The 21,604-nt window shown below is 40.3% G+C and overlaps 1 protein-coding gene across 3 annotated transcripts; it reads right to left on the reverse strand.

The window, feature by feature from the left end:
* Window positions 1-80: 80 nt before the first annotated feature.
* LOC118088648 (methylcrotonoyl-CoA carboxylase beta chain, mitochondrial) lies at window positions 81-20,799 on the reverse strand. Of its 3 annotated transcripts, none has more exons than XM_035122542.2 (13): window positions 20,624-20,799; window positions 18,121-18,450; window positions 16,729-16,925; window positions 14,656-14,834; window positions 12,754-12,834; window positions 11,660-11,838; window positions 10,211-10,403; window positions 7,235-7,326; window positions 4,570-4,726; window positions 3,449-3,571; window positions 2,688-2,836; window positions 2,317-2,398; window positions 81-1,471 (listed from the first exon to the last, which is right to left on the reverse strand). In XM_035122542.2, exons 1-13 carry the CDS (start codon window positions 20,788-20,790, stop codon window positions 1,382-1,384), a joined length of 2,019 nt encoding a protein of 672 aa, XP_034978433.1. In that variant the 5' UTR covers window positions 20,791-20,799; the 3' UTR covers window positions 81-1,381. The 3 variants fall into 3 exon arrangements, with proteins under 3 accessions (XP_034978433.1, XP_060132808.1, XP_034978437.1); XM_060276825.1 differs by having other exon boundaries at window positions 20,603-20,730; XM_035122546.2 differs by lacking the exons at window positions 81-1,471; window positions 2,317-2,398 and having other exon boundaries at window positions 2,697-2,857.
* Window positions 20,800-21,604: the final 805 nt, after the last annotated feature.

A 21,604-nucleotide genomic window follows, 5' to 3' on the forward strand; every position in this document is an offset into this window, starting at 1 on the left:
GAGTTGGTAGTCGGACACACTAACTTTTAAAGGAAATGGATGATTGTGTAGGTGGGTGGGAGTAAAGAGACTCAAGTCAATTTAAACACATAAAAAACTTTTAATTATAGACCGATTTTGTAACTGTTAGTCACTTAGCAAATATATTTTCAGAAACAAAGTGAGAATGCATTCTTTAATATAGTCTTGAATTCTAATACTTTTTAACAATTATGGACAAGTTAAAAAAGATAATTACAATTAATCTCTTAACTTTCCCCCCACTTCTGAGGAAAAATGTTCATGATCTTATATGCAGAAAGAATATAGAATTAAGTCTTTAGTGCACCAAACTTGAAGAGTCTTCAAGGCAGAGGTAAAAACTGCATGAAAAGCTCTTTACAATCAGAGCCTCATAACTTATAAAACACACCTCTGTGCACTGTCCTGCAGCTTCAACCCATACCTGCCAAGTCTCCCGCTGAAAAATGCGGGATCAGCAGCGGCGCGGCACCAGAAGTTGCATAGAAGCAACTTCAGGGGCTGCTCTTCCCATGTGTGGGCACCGGAAATTGGCCAGAGCGGCACCGGAAGTCGCTTCTACGCATGGCGGCGGCCATCTTGGTGACAGCCGCCGGGCATGCGTAGAAGCGACTTCCGGGGCCACTGTGCCCGATTTCCGGTGCCCACACATGGGAAGAGCGGCACCCAAAATGGAGGCTCCCTGGCAGGTAGGAAATTCGGGAGAACAGCGGGAAACGGATTAAAATCCGGGGGTTTCCTGCGAAAAACGGGGTACTTGGCAGCTAAGGCTTCAACCACCTAATATAGTTAAATTTCAGGGGCCAACTCTGAGAGGTAAAAACTGCCAGAGATTAAAAAATACGTAGTTTACATCAGTTGGCTCCCCTTCATTTTTGGGAGTGGTGGCAAAGTATTATTTCATTTATTAGATTTATACACCACCCTTCATCATAAGATCCCAGGGGGGTTGACAGAATACAGGATAAAAACAAGTAAATAATTAAAAGCAAAACGGCAAACAGTAGCTTTGGGCTTGGCTGGTTAATATATTTTGGTGTTTCTGGTGCTGTTAAATCTGCGTTTTCTGTATTATTTAACTCAAGACACCTTAAACCTTGGTAAATCAGCTAATAAATGATTTCCATAATACTTCCTTGGTTATATTCTGCACAAAAGGCATCAATTTAAAGTATCCTACCACTGGGTGTGGACAGTAATAGAAGCATGATTGAAGACTGATATATAAACATATATTGAAATCAAACATTTTCATACTAAGAAATCATGATGGCAGTATTAAAATACTAATTGTTTCTATTTAACATCTAGGGAGGCAGATGTTCAAAATCATTTTTTTTTTACTGGCAGGCTTTCCTGCTTACATTCTTATGACAGGAAGAGGAGACTGTTGCAGGGACATGATCTGGTATTTCTGCTGTTTCATAATTCTTAAGCATTGTGCAATAACCTGCCAAAAGAAACACACAACAAATACTACAACAACAATTAATGTATTTGGAGCATTCTGAAGTGTTTCACAAGACAAATGCAACTGACAATTACTGGAGAAGCTGAATAAAAAGTATCAGGAGGTCACTCTAAGGATAAAGGAGAAGATGCTAATAGCAATTGTGAAAAGATATGTAAAGCAGAAACTGTAGGAAAGGCAAACAAAGGAATATAGGAGGAAGCAGATAAGCAGTGAATGTGTTGTATCAATTTATTGTTGCAGTAAATTAAGAGAAAAAACAACATCTACCCATTATTACATCCCTAAAGTATGCTACCAATAATTGTTCTGTTTCAATTACGTCTGCCCTACCAGCTCCCTTACTAATCACTAGGGCAGTCTAAAGCAGGCATCCCCAAACTTTGGCCCTCCAGATGTTTTGGACTACAATTCCCATCTTCCCTGACCACTGGTCCTGTTAGCTAAGGATGATGGGAGTTGTAGGCCAAAACATCTGGAGGACCGCAGTTTGGGGATGCCTGGTCTAAAGCGCCCCTACCCTTGATCTGCCCCTGTGGCAGGTCTCCATCAGACCAAACTGCTCCAGAACTAGTCCCAAATAATTCAGAACTCGCACTAATGTTCAATTCGTTTTTTAAAAAAATCAGGGCTTTTAACGGGGTTTTCTAACAAACGTACAGCCAGGAGGAAGGCAGGGGAAGGAAACATGCCTCCTTCCCCTCTCCTCCATACACTATTTTAACAGGAAAAACCAGAAACCAGTATTTTTTAACAGGTGGTAGGCTTGGGAAGGAAGAGATATTTAACATCTTGTAGAGATATACACAAAGAAAGAAGCTTACCTTCCTTGAACTCTGCGGTAGGATTACACCATCATCCCAGAGCCTGGCAGAAGAGTAGAACGCACTACTTTCTTCCTCTAGTCTTAAAAGACAAAATAAAAAAATCAATTTTCATTGCCATTGGTAAATATATTGTAGACTTTGGGGGATACTAAGACAATATCGCACATTTTTAATACTCCCAAACTGAAGAGACAACAGTCTGCTTCAAAAAGTAAAATAATCGCTAGTACAGAAAACAAAGTAATTCAAAAAATTTATAATTATTTTAGCTGTTTTAAAAAATTAGAAGCAGCACCCTGAAATCCAAAGAAAAATGTAAATACCATTAATTTAATCATAACACTGAGGTGTTTGTTGAATGCACCTACTTTTCCTTTAATAGTTTTAAGTCTACTTCTGCTCCTTGGCGATCAGCATCCCAAATAAATGAGAGTATATGGCAATGTCTTGAATCCACAAGGCCTATTCTTGCATTAGGCCAGAGGAACAGGAAGTTTGGATCAAATGATCTTCCACACTAAAGACAGACAACACAAGACTAGAGAAATTCAGAAATGAAAACTCACCATTTAAGCCAGCTTGAACAAACCATTCACTCAAGGGAAATATATTAAGAAGCCATTAAAGTACAGTACTGTGAAATATAGTGTCCATCTAATTTAAAACACCAATTTCTGGTTTCAGTAGTCTGATCCTTTGGAGCCATGTCTACTCATGTCAACAATAATTCTGTCTTTTCCTGCTAGAGATTCTCTTTAGTTACATTCAACTACCATGTCCTGTAAGCACAGGGGGGCATTTTCCCTTTCTTCCCACCCCCCACAACCTTCCCAAATCTGCTTCAGAGGGTTGGGGGAACACTTAGAACAAATTTGTCCCAACCCAGTGACCGCATGATGACATAACAAATCTACACCTTGAGTAAGTAACATTCCAAGTATTTGGGGGGATGCAGGGGCAGGAGAGGAAGAACATCTGTCCCATTGTGAAGGAGAAATCTTTGCACTGATAGAACAAGAGACCTAGCACCATGTTGAATTCAACCCTAAGAAACTAGCTAGGACATGAGCTGTGTACATGGAACATGTGAGTGAGGAAAGAAAAGCTGGTCCTACGTTCAACAGCCTACCATAGCATAGCTTTCATTTCCATAGCAGCCACCAATCACAAGGGTTATCTTGGGAACAGCAGCACAAGCAACTGCAGCCATCATGGATGCTTGTGCTTTCAGCCTATTAGTGTGATCCTCTGCCTAAATTAAAATGAAAGAATGGTGTGTGTTATTTATTTTATTTTTTACATGCAGGTGTTCCCTTTATTCCTGGTCTCAACGTGTACAGGATTTGCAAATCTTTTATACGAATATTTAAGTGACTAAATTGCCTGCCAACAGTAAAAGGGGGAGGAGGAAGATTGCAGGATTATCCTCTTCAAAACAGAGACCAAAGCTCTCCATCTATGCACATGCATAGAATAAAATGAAACAGTGTTTCAAAAACTGGCCGTCCATCATTTTCCAGGCACAAAAACAAAGTACACTACAGTGGTACCTTAGGTTACGAACTTAATTAGTTCCAGAGGTCCGTTCTTAACCCGAAACTATTCTTAACCCGGGGCACACTTATAGGACCTCTCGCTGCCGCACAATTTCCATTCTCATCCTGGGGCAAAGTTCTCAACCCGAGGTACTACTTCCAGGTTAGTGGAGTTTATAACCTGAAGTGTTTGTAACCCGAAGCGTTTGTAACCCAAGGTACCACTGTATACTTTGAAATACTGAGCTCTGTAGGGAACATTATTTTTCATTGCATATGGTGTAATCTACTAGTTCTGATTTTTTTTTCACATAGCAAGAATTTAGTTAATTGTAATCATTACTACTGAATTTCCAACAAAGAAGCTTGCATTATAAGGAAACTACAGTTTCTAGATACTTTTTAAAAAGAAATTAAAGCTTTCAACAGCACATTTTATGCAGTGTCCAGATGTTAACTTGTTGGGCTCCTAATTTGGCTGACAAGCTACCTTAAATCTGGGAAATACCAGGTGGAGAGATTTTCCCTCAATCATTTTTCAAACTTTTTACATTCAGAGAACTCATTCCCTGTTTGATACAGAAAAATCTGTTATTGCAGGGAAGAACAGCAGTGAGGAAAAATTTCCAGTGAAAAAACTTTTTTCCATTTGAAACTGAAAATGTGACACCCTAATTCAGAGCCATTTGAATGTGTTCTGTACTAGTTGCTTTACCTGTGTGAGACTGGTTGGCTCTGCTGCACATGGAGCTGTATTCAGGACAAAAAGGATTGGAATGTTTCGTTGGCTACAAAGCTGTATGAAGTGGGAACCCTTCAGAGAAGCTTCATGAGTCAGCTCACCATTGTTAGCCACTATTCCAACTAGCTGTCTAACAAAAACATAAAACACTTTTTATAGTACAAGGGTAGTAGAAACATTGAAATCAACACAGTAAGTACCCTCCATGTGTTTAGTACTATAACTTTATAATATCATCTTAAATAGGCAACAAATTTGCATTACTTTTGCTTTAAAACCCCCAAGATACTTAGAAATGTTTACAATAAATAATCTGCTGCTACAAGTCATTTTAAAGAATATGGTTTGGGTGAAGGGCAGGCATGGAAAATTACTTGTCTAAATTCCCTTAGTGAGTCACTCTCAAAAATGGGAATGTTTGTGCAAGAGATCTGTCATAAATTATTAGGAGGGATCTAGGGAGCCCCTTATAAGAGGGGAAGGCATGTTTACTATTGACCATGCTGGCTGGGAATGTTGGCAGTTATAGTCCACACAAGATTATAGGCTAGCTTAGAATGTATGGACAAACATGGTTCCAATGCCAAAGTATGAAGCAACAATCTAATGGGTTATTTATTCTGTACTGGTTATATACACTCAAGGCTGAAAAAGCTCAAATTAGTCATGCAAATTGGTACTTTTAGTGACAAAAGCATACATTTTCATAAATAAATGATCCTGTATAAGTAGTTAATATGGAACTTATTTGTTAATGTTCTCAGTCTGCTTACAGCAGGAAGCAAAATACAGTTCTTATTCTCTGTGGCGTAATTTTCCATTATGATGAAAAGACAAACCATCTCAACTATCATATTTTCATCTCAGAGGAAATCAATGAGTTTGAGTCTGCAGCATGCTTTATTAATCCTAGCAAAATAATTCACTTTCTAGAGCTACTTAGAGACAAGCTTAACATTAAAGGAAAAGGTTAGGCCTCAAGAGGCTTCTCTTTCACTTACAAAATGGACTTTAAGTATTTATTTGAGTTTTTAAAAGTTTTGAGTGATTTTTAGAGTCAGTGAAAGCAGTCTTATTATCAGCCCTAGAGAATAAGGCCTGCTGCTTAACCATTCAACTGACAACCCAGAAGGTGGCAGTTCATCAGGCTCTTTCAGGCTGCACCACAAGCACTTACTAGCCTCTGGATCCTAGACTTGACTTAAGCAGCTATGCGCAGAAATGGATTTTCTTCACAAGAAGCTACTACTTCAAAATATTAAATACAGTGTAGCACTTGCCCAAGGAAGGCTAAGAGTATGGCACTGGACAGAGGAGGAGCATGGATAAGAACAATGGCCTGCTGCACATTAGGGGAAAGCCTGTTCAACGTACTGACATTTTGTTTTGAAGATGTTGTATATATTGTAATGCCAGAGAGTACACTGCCTATAATTAATTCTAAGGAGGACTCACAAAATTGCTAAACAAAGTAATGGAGGGACTTGGGTAGACTTGCCAGTGCTTCCCCTTCATCCAGTAGTTTGAAATGTTTTATGTAACTACTCCCACTGGAGAGACAAACCATACAACCTTAACTTTTTGATTTTTTAAAACAGACAAATGGTGAGGGGAGGCTTTTGCTGCTGGACTCTAGTTAGCAGGTGCCCAGCACACACATGCATGCACATATACAAGGTGTTAGTGGTGATGATAGCTGAGAACTCACCTTTCTCTAGCAACACCAAACTGATGTTTGTTGGGAATGCAAGTTCCCCACACATCAAAGCTCTACATGAAAGAAGGATTAGATCTCATGCAAGAATGCGATTGAAAATTATTTGTGCAAGACAACTATTCTGGAAAGATCCTAGAAAAAATTAATCAACTAGATTATATTAAATAGGTATGATCAGTATCTCTTAGAGCTGATCATGGTCTTTCAGATGCCGGTATATGTCTTGGCCCAAAGCTAGCCATTGCTATGTTTATTAAATAAATTGCTAATTTGCTTAATGTAATCAGGTCTTTGGCTGAACTTAATTGCTGGTGGTTTGTTAGTAGTGTGATATTGATAATTCTTCTGAGCTCTGAGATGCCAAAATGAAATTTCATCTGCATGCTTTTTAAGTTGAAAAATTAAAATATTTAGCAGAGATAAATCTTTAAAAAAAGAATTACTAACGGTAGAATCATATGCATTCTACACAGAAGTAAGTCCCGCTAAATTCAACAGGGCTTATTCACAGATGTGGAACGCATACAATGAGGTTTTTTTTAATTTAAAAAAGGTGCAATTTAATATTAATAAGCAATGCTTATTGTCTAGTCAGATGGCTAAGTACAGACTATATTAATTTTAAACCCCAAAATGTAAGCACTAAGCACATGGAATACAATGAATCCAACAAAATTTAAATCCAATTATACACTTTGGCTTCCAAAAAACAGTAACAATGTAAAAACAATTACATAAGTAATCCAAACAACCTGGGAGCCATAATATAGTATGGCTACATTTCTATCCCTGTAACAAATCTAAACTCAATTCTGCAATTTCAAGTGACTCTAACAGGGATCAAATTACCATTTGCTTGAACAAGTAAACATTAAAAAGTGTTGCAATAATGTGGCCCGCTGGTTTAAACTTCTCCCTTACCCTTCTATATAGGCAAATCCTGCTACTAAGGTAGTTCCATAATTAGCTTTGAATTCCTGGAACCTGCTGCCATCTATCATCCGACTCAGGATCTATAAAATATTGTCAAGAGAAATGAAAAATCAATAGTAGGTAGCTTGCTGGAAAAAAATTCATGTCTTCTGTGTCAAATTATGGCTCAATATTCAAAGATAATAGATGATATCTGACTAAGTCATACTAAGAGTAGGCACACTGAAATTAAATCCAATTATTCCAATGAGTCTACTTCAAATATGACTGAGTCAAGTACTACTCTATGTTAGATCACAAAATTGTAAACTTTAACATTCAAAATTGTTTTACTTGTTTAGATACTGACCATACATCCAAAGCTAAAATTTACTTTCAGTTTATTGCCAGCTGATTTAAGTAGGTATTGGTAGAGCATAAGACTCTTAATCTCAGGGTCATAGGTTTGAACACCACATTGAGCAAAAGATTACTGCATTGCAGTGGGTTGGACTAGATGACCCTAATGGTCCCTTCCAACTCTATGATTCTATTATTCCAGTGGGTTCAACAACTACAGCCTAATGAAGATAGCCTGATCACAGTAATCCAGGCTGTAGTAACTTCCCAGGTTGACTACCATTACAGTAGTAGGGCTACCCTTGGAAGATGGTTCAGAGACTACAGCTATTACAAAATGTTGCAGAACGGAAGCTGACGAATATGATAACAGAGGAGCATACAACAGTGCTTATAATGCAGTCGTGTTGCCTATCTATTTGTCACTGAGCCCAGTTTATGCCCCAAACTATTTATGGCTTTGTATGCTTGGGGCACGAATACCTGAAAAAACAACTCTCTCAATACTATCTTATCCATGACCTGAGATCTGCTGGGCAGGTCCTATTACTTGTTCTTACATCAAGAGAGATCTTGTTAACGGGCATCCAGAATAAGGTTTCCTGGCAGTAGCACCCTAGATCTGGAATGGAGTACACCCTGTGATCAGCTGTAGTAGGGAAAGAGTAGGACAGCCTTACTGCTAATAAAAACAGAGTAAAACAGAGTAAAACAAAGTAAGTAGAAGTAAATACTCAGACTAATGAGGCTTTTTGACTTCTTAAAAAACCATCTTTAGATGCAGCCAATATGGCCAACTATCGCCCAGTCTCAAATCTTCCATTCTTGGGCAAGGTGATTGAGCGAGTGGTTGCTGAACAACTCCAAGCACGCCTGGAAGAAACGGACCATTTGGATCCCTTCAGGACCATTTGGATCCCTTCAGGCCTCATCATGGGACTGAAACTGCCTTGGTCGCACTGGTCGATGATCTCCGGCGGGCTAGGGACAAAGGTAAGAGCTGTTTCCTGGTCCTGCTGGATCTCTCAGCGGCTTTTGACACCATCGACCATAACATCCTTCTGGACCGTCTAGAGGGTTTGGGAGCTGGGGGCACTGTTATACAGCGGTTCCACTCCTTCCTCCTGGGCCGTGTTCAGAAAGTGGTAGTGGGGGAAGAGTGTTCAGACCCCAGGCCTCTCACTTGTGAGGTGCCTCAGGGTTCTGTCCTCTCCCCCATGCTTTTTAACATCTACATGCAGCCGCTGGGAGAGATCATCAGGGGGTTTGGGCTGGGTGCTCACCAGTATGCGGATGATACCCAGCTCTACCTCTCTTTCAAATCAGAACCAGTGAAGGCGGTGAAGGTCCTGTGTGAGTGCTTGGAGGCGGTCGGAGGTTGGATGGCGGCTAACAGATTGAGGTTGAATCCTGACAAGACAGAAGTACTGTTCTTGGGGGATAGGAGACGGGCAGGCGTGGAGGACTCCCTGGTCCTGAATGGGGTAACTGTGCCCCTGAAAGACCAGGTGCGCAGCCTGGGAGTCATTTTGGACTCACAGCTGTCCATGGAGGCGCAGGTCAATTCTGTGTCCAGGGCAGCTGTTTATCAGCTCCATCTGGTACGCAGGCTGAGACCCTACCTGCCCGCGGACTCTCTCGCCAGAGTAGTGCATGCTCTGGTTATCTCCCGTTTGGACTACTGTAATGCGCTCTACGTGGGGCTACCTTTGAAGGTGACCCGGAAACTGCAATTAATCCAGAATGCAGCAGCTAGACTGGTGACTGGGAATGGCCGCCGAGACCACATAACACCGGTCCTGAAAGACCTTCATTGGCTCCCAGTACGTTTCCGAGCACAATTCAAAGTGTTGGTGCTGACCTTTAAAGCCCTAAACGGCCTCGGTCCAGTATACCTGAAGGAGCGTCTCCTCCCCCATCGTTCTGCCCGGACACTGAGATCTAGCGCCGAGGGCCTTCTGGCGGTTCCCTCGCTACGAGAAGCCAAGTTACAGGGAACCAGGCAGAGGGCCTTCTCGGTAGTGGCGCCCACCCTGTGGAATGCCCTCCCACCAGAGGTCAAAGAGAATAACAATTACCAGACCTTTAGAAGGCATCTCAAGGCAGCCCTGTTTAGGGAAGCTTTTAATGTTTGATGGATTTCTGTATTTTAATGTTTTTGTTGGAAGCCGCCCAGAGTGGCTGGGGGAACCCGGCCAGATGGGCGGGGTATAAATAAATTATTATTATTATTATTATTATTATTATTATTATTATTATTATTATTAGAGAAGTAGCTGTGTGTGTTGGCTGTAAACAACAAAAAGTCTTGTAAGCACCTTAAATACTAACAAAGGTATTATAACATAAGCTTTCATGGACTAGGATCCACTTCATCAGAAGCATGAAGCATGATTAACAGTGCTGCCAACTGAGGATCGCACTTCATGCAATGAAATGGACTCTCTCAAAAGCTTATCCGATAATAAATTTGTTAGTCCTTAAAGTGCTTACAGGATTTTTTTTTGTTTTCACCAATTTACATAAATGATCCAAGAAAACTGAGCCACTGTTAACTATACTGTCACATCAATGGGATTTATATCAAGTAGCCTAACTTCAGATTGCAACAAACATTTTCCTTACCAATTTTATATGTAGAGTGTAGCTATAATCTTGTGGTGCAAGCCCCAGAAGTTCATCAGCACTGTACAAGGGATTGTCATACTCTACAGTTTCTTCTGTAGGAATTTCATAATTGAGTGTTGAAATAATATTTCTAACACATTCATATGCTTCTTTTTCTGAAGATGCAAAATGGTCAACACAGCCACTGACCCTGAGAAAAATACAAATATTTAGCAACAGATAAAATTCAAGGCAACAAACATGATCAGCAAAACATTACTACTAACAGTAAATTGAATGATTCCTTATATTTATTTTCTGTCTTTAAAGTGATTGGAAATAATAAACATTTGCCTCAGACAAGGTAATTTCTTACAAAATAACAGCTGGTGAGACTGTACTATCAATTTGCATTAACTGTACTAAAGGAGGAGTGCTATTACTTTTCTTCATGAATTCTCATGTTTAGATTAGCACAACGTGCTCTAGACAGAAATTATTGCTACTGCAGAATGCAGGTGCCAGGGCTATGAATGGTGCCACATAACACTGGTTCTGCACAAACTGCACTTGTTCCCAATTCAAATTTCACTGGGTCCCAAGTACTTGAAGGAGCACCTCTCCCATTATTTGCTGGCCTATGGCTTCAGATGTGCTGGGATCTTAGCAGCTTCTCACAATCCCTCTACCAAGCATAGGGCATGGGGCAGTGGTGCAAAGGAAGGTCTTCTTGGTTGCAGCACTCGTCTGTGGACCACCACTCCACTCTGAGATAAGGTTGGCTTTCTTCTTGAGATTTAGGTGTGGTGTGAAAGCACATCTTTCCAATCAGGCCCACAGTGCAGTGATGGCTTTTTGTATTCTGATTCTTGCTGTGAAAATAACAATTGGTGGTACCGGGGCTTTTTTTCAGCCAGAACTCAGAGAAACTCAGTCCCACGCCTCTCAGGTGGGCACCACTGCCATTCTAAGAGAACAAAGGAGGTGTTCTTGGTGAGCTCCAGCACTTCCTTTTTCTAGAAGTGGGATGTACAGTTTGCTATTTGCTTTTGTTCCTCCCTCAGTTTAATGTAAAATGCTCAATACTTGTGCAAGGCACTGAAAGAACAGGGTATAAACCAGGCATCCCCAAACTTCGGCCCTCCAGATGTTTTGGACTACAATTCCCATCTTCCCCGACCACTGGTCCTGTTAGCTATGGATCATGGAAGTTGTAGGCCAAAACATCTGGAGGGCCGCAGTTTGGGGATGCCTGGTATAAACAAATGTATGTTGAGGGGTGATTTTCAACCCAGAAACAGATATGGGCCAACTAAGTGCAAATAATGCAGCACTTTTTTGTTTCTGGATGCTTCTGACATCTGCAGGCATTTTTTTTAAAAATGAGATCATTAATACCTAGGAAAACTAAGACTAAATGTATCATTCAATCAATATTAAGAGCTCAGGAACAAATATTATACCCACTTAGCATGCAGGTTGGCTCCTCCCAGTGCCTCGGGATGAATATCTTCTCCTGTGGCAGCTTTAACTAAAGGGGGCCCAGCAAGAAACATTGTGCCAATTTTATCTACAATGGCTGTTTCCTCTGCCATGGTAGGAACATAAGCACCTCCTGCAGTACAAGAACCACACACAACAGCCACCTAGAGGACACACCAAGATAGCTGGGTAAGAAAAAAAGAACAAAGATGAGGAAATATTTTAATTTTATGTTGTAAATTTCCAGGAAAAGTTATCAAGCATATGATTACAGAATTTTACAGCTCATCTCAGAAAAATCCCACAGGAAAACGGAGTTGGGAGTTTTATTTCACAGAGCAGTATCAAATATCTCAGACTTAATTTTATATTGTACAGCAATAATCTATAATCCTTACTTAAGCAAGGAAAGCATGTGCAGGCCATACCTCAGATACAAAATCTGTATTATGATTTGTGACAGATTGTCAGGGTTGGGGGGTTTTACAGCAAGTTCTCTCCACACCTACATTTTTTTGAGGTGGGCAGAACCTGCTCCAGTGTTATCAACAGTGGGAAGAGGTAGTAGTATCATGCCTGTGTGACATATTGCAAAGGGAAGGGTAACCAGCTCAGATTATTCAGGGACCCACAGTATTCATGATGCGAAGAGAATTTAGAAGGAATGTTTCAGAATATGACCCACTGGCTATCTTTCTCTGTTGAGCGAATGAGATGAAAGTACTGATAGAGTGGCTGGGGAAACCCAGCCAGATTGGTGAGGTACAATTATTATTATTATTATTATTATTATTATTATTATTATTATTATTATTAGTGTTTAATGCAAGAAGTTAATGACTAACTATGGCCAGATATTTAAGCTATGAATGTATTGTAATGGCCAATGATTATCTACCATAATGGTTTCTGATCATAGTGGACCTATTGCTTGTGCAACAAATGCAAAATTTAAACAGCTGGATGACTCTTCCAAAACACTATGAACTGCTTTGCTCAGCAGTGCATTGTTTTACTTATTAACTATATACTACTGGGAAATGCATTTTTAATGCACAGATTTCTTCCCAAAATTATACCTGAGGGATTCTCAATGCAGACATCACAGCCTCATTGTAGAAAATTCGGCCTCCGTGGAATTGGTCAGGAAACAACTCTGCCTAACAATACAGGGGCAGGAAATACAGTAAAAATTCAAAAGTTAACTTTTTATCTATACTTTGGGCTAACCATTCAAAAATTACACTTAATCGTATTTCACAAAATACCCAACCTTACGCATTGTTAAATAACTTCAGTTTTTTCAAGACATTTCATTTGTTCTTTTTACACGCAATAACCACCCAAAGCTATCCATATCTGATAGTGTTCTGGAGTGTTACTAGATGGAGGAGGGAAAATTCCTTGGAGGATGGAAAGTTAAGGTAAGATGGAGGGGGAGTCATCTGGAGGGCAGAATGCTGTGGAACTTGTTGGTTACAACAATTATTGGGTATAGGACCAATTTCGTTTCACTTCAACAGTGAAAGGCAGGACAATTCTAGGGTCCACCTTTATACCTTACACCAATGTAGCTAGTTGGGATCCTATACTCTACCAGCAGCAAAATCAATAGCACAGTAAAAGCACTAGAAAAAAGCTCATTTGCAAACCACCAATTACAAAAGTTATTCCCAATGATACACTTTCAGTGCAAAAAGAGATCCAGAATTGGCCTCCACAGTCACTTAGGGACTCATTGTTAAAAGTGTGTTTATGGAAGACAATCTTACTTGGCTACAAGTGATCTCCACAGAAGAAGAAGACCTGCCATTATTCTAGATACTGGTAGTTTTAGAGGGTTGAATGGTTTTATTTCTCTTAAATTTATTGTTGATTATGTTTTATATTTTTACTTTTTTGTACACCACCCTGTGATCCATGTATGGATGTAGGGTGGTGTATACATTTTAAAAATGTCAAACACACTATCTTAGTCTCAGTCACTGCTGTGTGTAGTAGATTAGAAGAATCACAATTCTTACAGCTAAGAAACTGAGGCAGCAAATGATTGGCCAAAGCTCCTCCACCAGACTTCAAAGCTGGTATCCCTAGTCTAAGATTCCATCTGCTACACCAGACTGGCTTTATGCTAAGGAGATGCCATTATTTGCCTTGGGAATTTTTTGTTGCATAGAATGTTTTTAAGGCAAAGAAGAAGATTCTTTTAATGTTTGGCAGTATTGTAATATTTGCAAATAATAATGAAATAACTGTCAGCTGCCATAGAACTGTAAATGCAAGGGAAAGAACATTTGGTTCCGCAGGCCAGAGGCAAGGGCTAATGATGCTGGATAGCTTCTGCATTGTATGATCTGTTGAAAAACTCCTAGGAGATAATTTAATGGAAAAACTGAGCACAAATCTTCAAAATGAAATAAAACACTATGAATAGGTTGGCAACTGATTGTTATTACGATAATAATGCTTTCTGCACATTCCCCCACCCCCATCCCAGCTATGCATTTTGACAGTTTAACATTAGTGCATTTAGAATGTTCATGAGCACCTCATGATGCCTGAACTAACTCAAGCAGTGGCTGGGTAGGGTGTTCAATTCAATAAAGAAAACATTTAACAACTAAGTAGGTTTCGAAGCCTATGTTCTTTGCGATCGCTCTGCCTCTTTCTTTTTCAAATGTTGTTTTTAGCATACTGAAATAATCATTATTTTTCTGAAAATCTGTATTTTCTTTTTGGGGGTTCCACCCCAAAACACCAAGTATATTCTGTGCAGTAATTTTATACATAACTCATCTTCCTTTGACATTATCAATTCAATGACAGTTCAATGAGAAGCTGGCTTTGACTTTGTTACCTTCACTATTTTTCTAGTATACAATATTTTTAGGACACAAACTTGAAAGCTAACTATAAAACAAGTCAAAGGGAATAATTTTAAGCAAATTAAATCAACCGGTTTCATAGAACATGTCTTTTACCTGAAGTGGCAAGAATGCTCCCCCACTGTCCACAAGGTAAACAGATGGAAGTCTATTTTTAATTGCTATTTCTTGAGCTCTCAGTTGTTTCTTCACTGAAATAGGATAAATGGTTCCACCTTTCACGGTTGCATCATTTGCCATGAAGACACACCAGACTCCACAGATTTTTCCAATACCTGCAACAATGACTATTGTCATTACATTTTACGAACAGTGTGAATTATCCACACTGGAATATTTTGTAACTGGACCATAAAGTAAGACAATTAAGTATCGGTACATAAATATGCTAGAGGGGTCTTTTGTAGCATATTAAAATGCCAAGGAACTCAGAAAGAATGCAGCTCAACTTTCAGCTATCCTCTTTTACTTACAAAGCTGCTAGAGTTTGAACATGTGTAGCAAATGAGAACAGTTGTGAAACCAAGCAGTGACTGGGCTGATAAGGCATGCTATGGTGAAATTTTTCAATACATCCAGATAAAATTACAGTGGGACCTCTACTTATTAATTTAATGCTTTCCGAACACACATTCGTAAGTCGAAGAAATTTGTAAGTCAAATCCCATAGGAATGCATTGGGAGAAAAAATTCGTAAGTCAAAGCAACCCTATCTAAAAATTCGTAAGTAGAAAAAATCCTATCTAAACCACATCCAAGATGGCGGACAGAGCTCCATTCGTAAGTAGAAACATTCGTCAGTAGAGGTACCACTGTACTTGTTTATCAAAAGATCCTATAAGCTCAGTGTAGAATCTCCTTATTGCTTTGTTTGTTGTCATAGAAGTGATTCTGTCCTGAACAAATTAATTCTTTCAATCAATTAAATAAATTAAGGCTGAAATCCTAACTCCTCCCCACTGCTAAAAGAGGAGCCACCACTGCATTCCCAGCCCAGCTGCTCATGGTGGCTGCAATGGAAGCGGGGGAGGCAGGACAACTGGGACTAATCCCTGGGCCAGCTCAAGGTTTGGATCCCAACCTCTGTATTTTGGAGCCTTCTGTTGGGCTCTGAAAGTGTGAATCCTATCTGCTTGAATGTCTGGCAACCAGCTAACTGAGCTGAAGGGTGTCTCTGCTCAATCCAACCCCATGTCTGGTATAAGGTGGGGTATGGATTCCACTGATCAGTTAAAGTCAATAATAAAGACAATAATCAATCAAATGTGCATACAATATTATCAATATTTCAGCTTGAGATATTAGATTTAAAGGCCAGCTTTAATACTTTTTTCATTCCTGCTCCACAGACAAGAATCCAAAATCACAGCCTGACCAATTAAGCCTTTAGTTGATTAATTTATAAATTTAACTCATTAAACTTTGCGTCCCTGCTGCAAAAGAATTCAGGTAAATTTTACTCCATCACAGAGAGATGACATGTACTACACGGGAAAACACAAATGAACAGCTTTCCTACCAGCTTCAGGGCCAATACTTAAATTCTAAGTATTGTTGTGTCATAAGCCCTTCATGAATCTCTCAGTGGTGTAGCTTAGTGAGGACTGGTTTCCAATGCTGACATCATGTGTCACTGCTGCACTGGATCAAGGGGCAAGTAGGCAAAAGAGCTGGCAAGAGGCTAACTGCAGATGAGTATGCCATTTTGTCTTTTCCATAGCACATAGGTTTCTGCTTTAATTTAGTTAACAGATATAATGTGCCCCTCAGAAATATTTCATTACTATATGCAGAACAAAATCATTACATTTAAGCATGAAAGAAAAACTATGAGTGTGACTCTTGCCTTGTAAGGTGGATACCATAAACAGATTTAAAAGGCCTGCTGTACGTTAATATCCACCTAGGAAAGCCTTATTTGATGTGCCAAACCAAACCTGATCCCAAACATTTGCTTCTGGTTGTCGAAAAGGTAGCTTAAAGGCACTCTTAATGTCTCCCTCTCATTCTGTCTTCACTATCATCTTCCAACAGGCATAGCACAGATGGAATAAATTGTTATTTATTGGTGGCAGCAGGCCACACTATCGATTGGCATGAACTGAATAAGTGCATGCAGATTTATTATATTGCAATTTACCTTTTAAAAAATTCCTTACACAAACCTACCAGTGAGACATCCTGCTGCAGGAACATCACCATAAGGCATATCAAGGCCTGCAAAAGGGGAGAGCTCAAGGAAACTTTCATCATCAAGAAGCATCTTTAAGCGTTCACGAACAAGCAACTTTTTGTTCTTCTGAGTGTGGCGCAATATTGCATTTTTTTCTCCTCCTTTACTGACCTTCACAAGCAACTCTGAATACCTGATATCAAAATGAAAAGCTCAAAGGAACTGAAAACCAACTTTTGTTTCCAAAGACAGAAGTACCTTAAAAACAAGTTAATCCAACACACGTATTAACAACACTGCCGTCATACTTGTGGGGAAATAGTGATGCTGTATTATTCAAAATTCAGCAAGGAAGAAAAAAAATATGAATTTAAACTGGACACATACATGTGTTCACATGTCAAATTAGGGGAAACCTAGTACTGTATGACATAGACATAACCTTGATCCTGGAAAAACATGAAAACATTTGCTTCATGGAACTGACTAGAGATTTAAGTACAGACTTAAAATACAGCAGCTCCTTCAGGACTTATTTCTTAAGAAACGAAAAGAGCAAATAGAATTTTGTCCTTACCTGGAACCAGTCTCTTACTCAAAAATAAAAGTGCTTAGCTGATTTTACTGTCAATTCCTAAAAGGTCCTATGACCAACCAAAAGCTAGGATAGCCTATCATTCAAAAATTAACTGTATTATTTGATATTTGGATTCTGGCTTTCTCGCGGGATAAAATGGAAATAGTTAAACTAAAACAACTAATGAAAAGCACTAATTTTCATGAGTTTTCTTTCAGCTTGCACTACTAGTTTTGAATAAAGCCCTTTGGGCTGCTGCCATTTTTTTCTTCAGGACCAATACGTACAAGTAGTGAGTCACTTTCCTCTCTTTATCTGTGAATCATGATTAATTGAAAACTCTTAGGAAGGTATGACTCATATATATCTTTGCATTCAAAATGAAATGAGGGACACGTTTTATGACATTTTAAAAAATTGTAAAGCATGTAACACAGATAACATTTATGATATCAACTTGCTAGATGCATTTTTAAATGAGCTAACATTACTCCAAAAGTGCTAAAGTATCTACCCAACGTGTGAAAACAAAAATCTTCAGATATATATATATATATATATAGGTACGTATATAAGTTGAGAAATCATTCTAAACCTTTCAGGAGGCAGGAGAAATAACTTGTAACAGTTTTCAAGTTTATAGATAACTGAATTCAGCAAACTGATTAAGGAAAAAACTGAAGCCAGAATTATTTTGGATCCTGGCCTAAGGTAAGGCTAGTTTGCAAGAACCTAAAAATGCATACCCTATTCAAAACTGTTGAATCAAGGGATTAATGCTGTAGAAATATTTTTTTAAAAAGTTAGTTACCTCTGAACGCAGATCTCACTGTTTCTTGCATTGCCTTCAACTACGTGTCTATACAGGGAAGGGATGCCTCCATCTAATACTGGAAAGTTTTTTGCATGGTTATGTTTATTGTTTATTTTGAAGCTCATAGAGGAGGAATGTAGCATGTTATGTGGAACCATGCTGGTGCATTTTGTTCCATCCTTGCATCTCTGAAGGCTCCATATTTGCTGTCTGCCTATGCCAACTTCCTGACATATGCTCTTGGAAGTTTGGAATAATGAAGAGCAGGAAGTAGATGAGGTGTGTCGTGAATACCTGGAGAGCATGGTGAGAGTGATCCACATGATCCTAGAATCATTAAAAATACATTACTTATTTTTTAAATGCACATCCCATATCATCCCTGAATTCATACAAAAATAAACCAATAGCCCTCCCAAGATAAAATAATGTGGCATACGGCTAGAATATTTCAGTTATCATTTTCAATGTTGTATGGAAGCAAGTACACAAAAACTTTTCTTGAAGCAAAATACCGGTATCTGCTAGTTAATTTCAATTCACTTCCAAAGTTAAAGAATTTAAGTGAAAGGCAGGACAATTCTAGGGTCCACCTTTATACCTTACACCAATGTAGCTAGTTGGGATCCTATACTCTACCAGCAGCAAAATCAATAGCACAGTAAAAGCACTAGAAAAAAGCTCATTTGCGAACCACCAATTACAAAAGTTATTCCCAATGATACACTTTCAGTGCAAAAAGAGATCAATCATCCTGTGGTAACAGCATTAATACCATGATGATGTGATTAAACCCATTCCACACATAATAAATGAGCACTGTGCCAGTAAATCTCAGTGCCCCACCCAAAATAGCTAATTCCAAAGCTCAGTGGTTAGGAGACTCCAGTGCTTCCCTGAGGCTGGCATTTGAATCTTCTGTCTGCCAAAACCCAGGCAGAAAATTCATTATGCCAAGGAAGGGACCAGGGTCACACAAAAAAGGAATGAATGGCATTTCAGTTATAACAGTGCAACAACACAATAACTAAGAGGAAGCTACCATGCAGAATTTAGAATTAAGATGTGGTGTATCTGGAGGTTAGTACTGCACCTTTACTCTCAGGTTAAGTGGGCATAGGTTTGTAGCCTGTCAGGTAAATTAAGCCATTAACAGGTCAACTTTATTTTGTAAAGTGACGGGCTGAAATTAAACCTCAACCAACTATAAAAAACCTATAATGGGACGTGGGTGGCGCCGTGGGTTAAACCACAGAGCCTAGGGCTTGCCAATCAGAAGGTCGGCGGTTCAAATCCCCACGACGGGGTGAGCTCCCGTTGCTTGGTCCCAACTCCTGCCTCCCTAGCAGTTCGAAAGCACATCAAAGTGCAAGTAGATAAATAGGTACCACTCCAGCGGGAAGGTAAACGGCATTTCTGTGTGCTGCTCTGGTTCGCCAGAAGCGGCTTTGTCATGCTGGCCACATGACCTGGAAGCTGTACGCCGGCTCCCTTGGCAAATAACGCGAGATGAGGGCCGCAACCCCAGAGTCGGTCATGACTGGACCTAATGGTCAGGGGTCCCTTTACCTTTAACTATAAAACAAATACGGAATTATGTTGCAGCAAGACAAACCCTGGGAGTCCATTTAGGGTGCACCAGCAGCCTTCTCCAACAGACTGCACTTCAGATGTTTGGGACTGCAACTCCCATCTTCCCTGATCATTGGCTAAATGCTGGCTTAGGCTGATGGGAGTTGTACTACCCCTGAAGAACAGGATAGGCAAGGCTGCTATCCCTTCTGTGTCTGCTTCATCACTTTGCTTCAAAAATGGTCGTTGTATTCTGCAGCGATGCAGAATTACAAATATATGCAACTCATGGAAACTCAGCGCGGATTCAACAAGTCCTTGGCCAAAACTGATTTGACTGTCGATTGCTTTCTGGCTAGGTTTCATTTTACCTAATGGAGAGGAGGATGGACGAATTATTTTTATTTTATTTTTTTAAAGAAATGTGGTCACACACACCAACGGGTTCTTCAGCTGTGATAATCCTTCCAGACAGAAAAGGAAGCGTTGGAAATTCCGCGTGAAATCATTTTGAATATTTTGTGCCTCGACTATTGCTGCCCCCCCATGTTTTGCTCGTTTTTGTTTTTTGTTTTAACTGGCGGGTCTCGGTTGCTGGAGCGTGGTTGTTATGACCCCAACGGAAAGCTCTCTCTTCCCCGAGGGCCCCGCGAAACACCTTAGAGCTCTGGCCCCAAGGGCGGCCCCGGAGTTTCGAGGGAAACAGCTGCACAGGCAAGTTCGCTGTAGGCGAAACCAAGGCCTTGTTTCCCTTTTTATCCGTCCCCTCCTTCTCTGGCGTTAACCCGACAACCGGACTGGGTTCGCCCACCGCCAGCTGCGTTGAAAGTGCGCGGGTGCGCAATACCCGACAACCGTTTTCTAACGGCCATTTTCTACCCGCCCCGCCCCCCGCTTCGGGACGCACCGAAGGAAAGTTCGAAGTTACCGTTTTCTTTCAACTCTTGGCTTTTCCCAGAAGTCCCGGCCCCGCTCCTGTACGTAATGCGTCCTCCGTGTCACAGGACGGGCTCCGCTCCCTTCCTCTCTCAAGGGCGGAAGCCAAAGCCTGTCCCCTGGTAAGTTTGGAGTGCGCATGCCCGCCGTCGTCTTCATGCGCTTCCCTCTGCCCAGTTAACAGCACGTGCTGAGCGACTTCTTCAACAGAAGGCGCTCAGGGCTGAGTGAGTATCTGGCGTGCGCTTCCTCGCGCCTGTTCTCGAGTACAGAAGTGCAGAAGGGCATAAGAAAAGCCATGCAGTCCAGCGTCCTGTTCGCACGGTGGCCAACTAGACACCTGTAGGGTCCCTACACCACCGCAAGCGTGCTGTTCCCCACACCCACCCTCTTGTGGTTTCCAGCATCTGCTATTCAGAAGCATTGCTGCCTCCAATGTTTGACGCAGAGCACAGCCAGCCACCCTCTTTTAAAGCCATCTAGATTGGTGGCCTGACCATCGCCGCATCCTGTGGGAGCGAGTTCCATTGTTTGAATGAGTTCCATGGTTTAAATTAGTGTTTTCTGCCCAGATACCCCCCAAGTTTCAGTGGCATTTGTGAAGCTGTAAGCTTCGGACAATTTGTTTCCTTGAGTAGATTTCATTACGTTTTCAAATCCTTTCTCTGTGCTATCTTTGTCTAATTTGCCCTTCCCATCCCACCCCCATGTGTTTCTCAATATATTTCATATTGGATTTATTCTTTAATTTTTTATACAGAGAGTGTTTAAATGGATGAAAACCCTTTTTCCATCTAGCTGAGAAGTTGCACTGGAAGGCTTTATGTTGATTCTGAGAGCCAATCAAGGGGAAACAAGGTTGCCACGTTTTATTAGTTTGTCTTTCATATGTTTTTTAAACATAACCAAACATATGAAAAATAATAAACAGGTGTATAGCCAGTGGCAAATCGGCTGGTATATTTGAAGTGAT

Source organism: Zootoca vivipara, chromosome 7 (genome assembly GCF_963506605.1).
Source record: "Zootoca vivipara chromosome 7, rZooViv1.1, whole genome shotgun sequence".
Taxonomy (NCBI): Eukaryota; Metazoa; Chordata; class Lepidosauria; order Squamata; family Lacertidae; genus Zootoca; species Zootoca vivipara.

Excerpts from the sequence above, each read along its gene's own strand:
- LOC118088648 (XM_035122542.2), bottom strand. The coding sequence starts at position 20,790 with ATGAAGACGACGGCGGGCATGCGCACTCCAAACTTACCAGGGGACAGG. Across the intron at positions 2,837-3,448 it reads GAAATGAAAGCTATGCTATG|TGTGGAAGATCATTTGATCC; the intron begins GTAGGCTGTTGA and ends GTCTGTCTTTAG. Across the intron at positions 1,472-2,316 it reads TACCGCAGAGTTCAAGGAAG|GTTATTGCACAATGCTTAAG; the intron begins GTAAGCTTCTTT and ends TTCTTTTGGCAG.